The sequence below is a fragment of the Perca flavescens genome, chromosome 12, assembly GCF_004354835.1.
Source record: "Perca flavescens isolate YP-PL-M2 chromosome 12, PFLA_1.0, whole genome shotgun sequence".
Classification (NCBI taxonomy): Eukaryota; Metazoa; Chordata; class Actinopteri; order Perciformes; family Percidae; genus Perca; species Perca flavescens.
The window spans coordinates 23,582,596-23,590,664 of NC_041342.1; the positions used below are offsets into that span (position 1 = coordinate 23,582,596).

General features: G+C 39.6%; 1 protein-coding gene across 1 annotated transcript in view; it reads right to left on the bottom strand.

Annotated features, from left to right (window-relative positions):
* Positions 1-4,030: 4,030 nt before the first annotated feature.
* Positions 4,031-8,069, bottom strand: part of rgs11 (regulator of G protein signaling 11) — an 8,114-nt gene continuing 4,075 nt past the window's right edge. The window contains exons 10-17 of the mRNA XM_028593727.1: positions 7,725-7,748; positions 7,558-7,619; positions 7,110-7,223; positions 6,752-6,867; positions 6,176-6,263; positions 5,950-6,088; positions 4,823-4,905; positions 4,031-4,740 (exon numbers count right to left, since the gene is read on the bottom strand). Coding sequence (XP_028449528.1) covers positions 4,602-4,740; positions 4,823-4,905; positions 5,950-6,088; positions 6,176-6,263; positions 6,752-6,867; positions 7,110-7,223; positions 7,558-7,619; positions 7,725-7,748 — 765 coding nt within the window. The 3' untranslated portion in view covers positions 4,031-4,601. The remainder of the gene's footprint in view (positions 4,741-4,822; positions 4,906-5,949; positions 6,089-6,175; positions 6,264-6,751; positions 6,868-7,109; positions 7,224-7,557; positions 7,620-7,724; positions 7,749-8,069) is intronic.

Here is an 8,069-nt window from a genome sequence, read left to right on the forward strand (position 1 = left end):
GTATCTGAAGTCTCTTTCCCGAAATTCAGCCTTGGTTCAGAATTACAGCCACTAGAGCCAGTCCCACAATGAGCATATTAATGTTAAAAAACCTCAAAGTGAAATTTTCATGTCATGGGAGCTTTAAAGACTCTGACATTATAAAATCAAACATAGACCTATATTCTCATAGGTCTACTGTGTCCATGTTCACATTTACAGATTTGTAAAAGTTTTAAATTAGCTTGCAGGCATCCTGCAATACACACACACACACACACACACACACACACACACACACACACACACACACACACACACACACACACACACACACACACACACACTTTAACCTAAATCGAACCTGCTGAAACCTCCCAGGTGGTCCATTCCACCAGCTTAGGTAAAGTCTATATCCTTCGCATTCCACTTCCAGGATTGCTCCGTTGCTGCAGGAATTTCCGCCGGATGTATGTATTTTCCGTTTCCTTCCACTTTCTTTGTGTTGGGATTTTAAATTTGGTGGATTTATGAGGACTATTGTTGACTGCTCCTCAGATCTCTGCATGGTAAATTGAGACAGCTAGCTAGACTATCTGTCCAATCTGAGTTTTCTCTCGCAGACGACTATTTTGCAGCAGCTCTGTGTGGAGTTAAGCACCGCTCATGATGATTCTGATTGGTTTAAAGAAATGCCATTAAACCAGAGCACGTTTTCCTCCCATCCCAGAATGCTGTGTGGAGTAGGCAGACTCTTCTTCAGTGCGCTTTGGAGGAGGGTCTGGCAACGTGAGACTAGCTTAGGTTTGATCAGCAAAACCTTCAGGTAGCAGACCACCTGAACTTTGACCTCATGACCAGACATTTGTACATATTGTGTATGTACATATAGGTTAGGAAATCAATATTTATAAATCTTTATATTCATTCTTTATATATCTTTATATATATACTCATTGAGTCCGCTGATAAAGTATACTATATTTTATTTATAGCCTCATTCTTGTATCCTATATATTGTCATTTTCCTCACAGGCCTGGGCAAAATTTCAAAATTCTTTCAACTTTTCTATCCATTTAAGATCTGCTTGATTATTAACTGATGGGTTGTTTGGACAACCTTTAAGATAGTTTGGCTTTCTGGCTTTGTTTTGGAACTTTAACCATTTGACATTGACATTTGGCTGGGTATCGGTACGAAACTTTTCCAGTCAAATGATACCTGTGTACAATCTTAAAAAAAAAAAAGTATTTGTTTGGTTTTGCTTGCAGCAAATCACTGCATTGTAATTTGTCCCAGCAGCAGCAATACCTGGCCCTAATTACATGATCCTCATCAGTGGAAACTAGCTTTTTAAAAAAAATCTTTTTAATGTATCCTTGCATAAAAGGAACCTATGATTTAAAACCAATAATGTGCTTTTTCTGCTTACCACATTTATCATGCCTTCCCATAATCCAAATCTTTACATACTGTACTGAGGTTATGTTCATGTACATATTTACACGTTTTTTGTCTACTCTCCACTCTCTTCTCATCCCCTCTGTTTATTTTGCCTCTTTAAAACCTTACCAGTTCTTACATTGAACTTCTTACACACACGAAGCACTTTTATAATTATAAAACTAACGCTGTTATGTACATAGCCCATATGTGTATGAATGGGCACTATGAATGTATATTTAGATTATTGTGTCTAGTGCCTCCTCTTCACCGTGATGATTTTCACATTGTAATTTTGCACAGGTTCAAATTGAACGTTTCTGTCACTTTCATTTATAAAATATTGTTTTTTTTCACTTTGTGTGCGAGACTGTAAATCACTTCATTCAGTTGTCACAATTAAGTAGGAGTATGAAATGCATTCTACCACTACAGCTAATTATAGCTCTCATGAAGAAATGTAATGTTAAATGTAAAACATGATTTCACTTCCTTGTACTGGACAGCTACTTTTCAGTCTTAAAAAAATCCAAGAATAAATCTATTGTATAAAGAGAATTGTTTCAAGATTGTTTTATTGCTTTCGATGTGGACAGTCTCAGTTTTTTCCCCTAAGGCACTCACACACTCTCATACACAGAGTGGATGGGGCATGAAGGGAAGCAGATTACTATAATCCTCAAATATATACTGTATGTGCTTGTTTGGAGTGTTGAAATACACATTTGTGTGTGTGTGTGTGTGTGTGTGTGTGTGTGTGTGTGTGTGTGTGTGTGTGTGTGTGTGTGTGTGTGTGTGTGTGTGTGTGTGTGTGTGTGTGTATGCACGCGTTTGAGTATTTGCTTGTGTGCTCATATGGCTTACCTCCATTAGTAAATTTGATGGGCTCTCAGATCCTGCAAAGCTGACACAGATCAGTGCTGCAGATCACAGCATCTAGCCTTACTGCTCATTGTTTTTCAAAATCAAAGCAGCAAAGGCCAACATATTGTGATTTTTAATCGCTAGTATAAGTCAAACTTAAAAAAGTTCAGAATAAAAAGATCTAAATGCTCTCATCTTTAGAACTCCATGCCCTCAGTTTATATTGCAGGCTTTCTGTCTACCTTAGCTCCTTCACAGCCATAGAACAAATTATGCAACTGTTTTCACAGGCTGAGTTGTCCTCCTTATGAGTAAACAGTGGAGTGCCCCCTTAATATGTTATAAGTTCTGCATAGACAATAATTATTTATGTGGCCCTTTATGTGCTGTATTTACAAGTTATTCCCAACCTAACCGCTTCCTATCCTATCTAAGGGGTCTCTATCTTTGGTTTAAGTGCTCACAACTCGGATTTACACTCACACCTAATCCTGTAATGAAGTAGACACTATTAGTTTTTAGGGGTCACAAGCCAAAAAGTTGTTGGGACCCACTAATTTATTAGCCTCGTGAGACCGTCCTGATCTCGCGAGCTCCAGTTTTCCACTCGCAGATCAGTCTGGCATCTTGAGGCAGAGAAGATTTGGAGCCGTTAGCCAAACGACCGGGCCAATCAGCGTTTGTTTTGAGGTGGGTTAGGTGGTGATGGACCGATGGTTTATCCAATCAGCTAACCAGTATTATCAGCCAGCGGTAGCCCTAATGCTGTTAGCCGCTCGCTAATGCTTTTTTTCTCTTGGATCCTTCTTTTGGAATATGGTCCGGGAACCTGAAATGGTGTCTTTTATTCCTAAATTCTCGTTACACAAACGGCAAATATCCTTTACCGACATGTTGCTTGCATGCTGAGCTTACGAGCTATGCTTTGCCTGCAGCAGCAGGGGCGAGCTTGTGGTTGTATTTTCATACGCTTCGTGGATCTGATTGGTTGATTTGGCCCGTCTATCACCAACATAGGTGATAGACAGATGGTTCATCCAATCAAATAACCAGTATTCCGCCCCTTCCCAAAAGTTCTCCAACGGAAAGTTCCCAGATGGATATGCCAAGCAAATGCGAAGCAATCCATCTGGTGGAGTCAGGTTACTAATTTATAGGGATAAGTAAAACTAGTGTTACTTTAACCACATACAGCCAGTAGAGGGAGCAATTCCAGTGAAAGAAACTGCAGCTCCCACGGGACCAATGGAGGGAAGAAGAGAGGAAAGTAAACCTGGAAGATTATTAGATGAAGAAAAAAGGGGTAAAAAGAAGTTACCAAGTTCAGATCTTAATATAATACATCCATGGTTCAGACACAGAAGTGGACGAGAAAGAGAACAGCATGGCACCATGGGAAACAGACCTGAGCCAATATTTTCTGCAAATAGCAGCTGGTTTTTAAGCTTCTGGAAGTAGCTGTCAAATGGGCTGAGTTACTGGATCTCTGTAATTCAATTATACAAAGCCTTTATATCTGGAGTTTAATAAACTCTAAAACAAACCATATAAAGGCTTTGTGCTTAAAATAGACCCAAGGGTTACAAAGAAACGGGACATGAAAGAAATAGAAGATAGAAATGCGAGGAAGTCAAATGGAAAGTAGAAAATAAAAGCCTGATCACAGATCCATACACCCTCACAGTTTACCACAGCATGCAGAGCTGAGAGCAAAACACAACACTGTGTGCTGTTGTGACATTTTATTGGGATGAAAACATGCTCGAGCAAAATTAACAGCAACAACCATGACAATGTGAAGCTCCGGCATGGAATGAACAAAACAAGCAAATTGTACGATAATCACACACATGCTGAGGCAAAGATTTGACTAAATACATATTTTGCATCTCTATTGCTCTATGAAGAATATTTTTGCCTAAACCTACTTATGAAAGACAGAGTATACTATATATAAAGGTTATTGAGGGAGAAAGGAAGACTTGGCCATATTAACTTTTTGGACTGAGATGGAATGTGGCTGCAGCATGGCTATGCAGCAGTGAAGGCTCTAACAGTGGCACTAAAAGCTTGTTTCATTTTGCTGTACACTGCTCTTGCTCTGGATATAAGATGTGATGCTGCTGTGGTACGCATTAACACCTGGGCTCTAAGAGGAAGCTCTAATGTTGAAATCCTAGCTCTGGTAATGTTGCCGCGGTGAAAGAAAAGCTTTGGCTTTCACACAGACAGTTTGACTTAAAAGAAAAAACAGAGGAGAACTCCTTGGGTGGTTGCTTAGGGGGCCAAAAGATAAATTATTTTTGGCCTGGCATCAGACATTGGAGCCGGCTGCAGAGTTGGTACCTGCTTGCCCGGCCCCCTTGGCATGCCCGTCTTCCTCTGTCGCCTGGGCGACAGCCTGAGCAGGGGAGGGGTTAGAGTGCCGTTGGCGTCTCACGAAGGGGAACACACTGAAAGGAAGGAGTGTAATGTTAGAGAATGATGTATTAAAGTAAAAGTAAAGTCAAAGTGGTAATTGATGTGTCATTTCACCTTTTCTTTGTCTCCTGGGGGACAATAGCTTTGGCCAGCATGTTCTTGTATAGGTCAGACTTAAGATATCTTGGGTAAGAATCCTATATACACAAACAAACAAAACAACATTAAGTATGTTCTATGTCAGCTAACCTGAAAAGTTGCCATTATGATGTGATGTGTGCTTTTAGTTTATGGACGACAATTGAAGAACTTTCTAAAACTATCTACCTAAAGTTGACAGAAAATGTATGTTTTGACCAAAAAAAATGTTTTTGGTTTGCATTCTATCTGAATGGATGACAACTGTTTGCTTCACTAGTAATTCTAGTACGTCTAGGAAAGGAAATCAAATGTGGCATCCTTCAGGGGTCAATACCGGGTCCACTGCTGTTACAGTTTGGCTAGGCTACAAAATCCGGAAACCCCATGCACGTTATTACAATTATGCTGAAGACACACAGTTATACCTATCCTTGTCCCCGGGAGATCTAAACCCTGTTAAATCACTGTTAAATCCTACTCTTCCAGGCAGCCATTGATTTTTTTTGAGTTATGAAAATCAATTAGCAGATTTGTGAAGTTTGCTTGAGTAGTAGCCTACCTTCCATCACACTGAACATCAAGACTGCAATTATATTTGGCAATAGGGCTGGGTGATAAAAGTGTAAAATCCTCTATCCCAATATAGGTCATTTCATATCACGACGTTTTCTGGTAATTCAATAAATAAATAGTCTATATGTAATAACCACATGGTAAAGCCTATTTTTTTGTACTCTATACTCCATGTTAGCAAAACAGCGCCTTTATCGTTAATTTATAGTCGTTCAAATGACTTAAATACTGCCCTAATGCAGTTTGCCTGCTGGTTTTCTGACATTGCAATAGAAACCATGTAGAAAAATATATCTGATAGGCATTTTTATTTATCGTTTTGACGATCTATATATTCATATCTCCCAGCCCTATTTGGCTTTGGATTCTTCACACAGTTGCATAGTTTTGGAAATAATTGAAATATAATGTAATGAAATGTAAATAATACAGCCAAAGGGCTAAAACATGCATAACCAAATCTTTCCAGATCTATATTCAAAGGGTAAAGTTTCAAGTATCAAACTACAATGTGTCGGAGGTCAGACCTTCTTCATGAGAAAGTAGATGTGCATTTGTGCGTCGTCCATGACAAAACGATGTGGGTTTCTGATCCCCTCTAGAGTTTTATCCATTGTCTTACTGTCGATGTTGACCCAACGGGCAGCTCCAGGAGCCAGGAAGTTCCTGAGTCACACACAAAAGGGTGGAAGTCATCTGACAGTAGATATAAGTGTACATTACTTTTGCATGTTTGTGTGCTTATACACTTACTTGTAGATCATTTCCACTTTCTCTATGATCCTGGAGCTTTCTCCATGCTTAATATCCTCACAGGCCTGCCAGAAACACAGGTTCTCCGCTGGCAGAGACAAAGACAATGAGGTGTTGGGTATGCATGCAGGTGAATAACACAACAGTCAAGCAGGAAAATGTGACAAACAATTAGAGACTTTTTATAGCACGGCATTTCTCTGTGGAAAACCTTGGCCAGTGGCACTATTTCCTATGTCTGCATGGATGAACAGATCCCTTCCTTTTCTTTGTGTCTCTAATCTTCTTCCTTATATACTCTTTCCATTCTCTCTAGTAACCATATCATGAAATAAAAAAAAATTTCCACTACCTAAACCCTTCCATCTTTCACCGCTGGGATTGGAAAATGTCATTGGTGGAGATAATGAAATTCTGAATGCTAATAAGAGTAAGAACCATTTTAAGATGATTGTCCTATGATAACAATTAAATTAATTTTTCTTTCTTTATTAGTGCGGTACGCGTCTCCGTATATAATTCTGTTTTCAGCATTCCACTGCCGTATATTCCAACATTTTAGTCACTCTATCTTACCACTGAACTCTTTCTCCAGGTAAGTCATGAACTCCCGCCTCCCCATGCCGTCGTTGAGAAGCTCCATGAAGCTGAAGCTCCAACGTTCCACTCGAAGACGCGTTGGTATAGGCACCCTGCTCACAGAGACGCACCAACAACAAAAAAACATATCCAATGTGACACCATGTACTACTCTGATGTGACTTTGAACCACAAAATGAATTGACATGTTAAGAGATGCTACAAAAGCTGAAAACAGCTATGACTTTAGTGGACTGTAGTTTGAAGTTGTTATAATGTGTGTGTGTGTGTGTGTGTGTGTGTGTGTGTGTGTGTGTGTGTGTGTGTGTGTGTGTGTGTGTGTGTGTGTTCTCACATTTCTGAATTCATTGTCCAATATGCGGTGTCATCAGAGATCCAGGGGTTACTGGGAAGGGACCCTTGCATAATGGGGTCGTGGTTCTGATACTGCTCGCTGTATTTCACAAAACTGCACATACACACACAAATGCAGAGGCATGCACACGCACAAAAACACACAGTATTATTGCATTTGCGCTGCAGATCATAAGAGTTAATGGCCACTAATTCCAACTTGCCTCAGGAAGCATCCATTAGTGGCTCTTATAGTGGGAGCACTAAGCCTTATAGGCATGTGTGTGCATGCTGGAGACATAGAGTTCGGTTCAGGCAGTCCAGGACTGCAAGTCCATCAGTCCTTATGTGTACATGTGCATATGTGTGTGTGTGTGTGTGTGTGTGTGTGTGTGTGTGTGTGTGTGTGTGTGTGTCTGCACACGTGTGTTCATCAAACTGACACATACCTTTCTAGGCAGATGGATGACTTTACACGGTTTCTTCCAAGAGCCCTTCTAGAGGTTTCAATCTGTAAACAAAGGCAAAAAGCACACGTACAAATGTAAACACACAAAAAGAGTTATACAGTCAATGTACTTAAAGTGAGGGTGTATAAATGATATAGCATGTTTACCTCACTTTTGTAGTGCTCACTGTTCTAGTTCTGTTAAGAAAAACACAGTCATCACTTTGGCTCACACAATGACTGCATTATACATTTATACAGTCATATCAATAGCAATAGGCAGCTTCCCTGTGTCTATATGTGTTCACCCATACAAACAATGCCTTTAAATTTTAAAGCAGGATATATTCTAAAAAATGAGGAATGCACAGTGTAAAGTTATACGGTTCATAGCATACTATAAATTGAATTATTATCATAGATGAATATTTTTCTGTGCTGCTGCTCCTAATTAGAAATTGTGTGGGACAATGGAGATGTCAGGGCCTCAAATATTTAACTTCTATTTATATT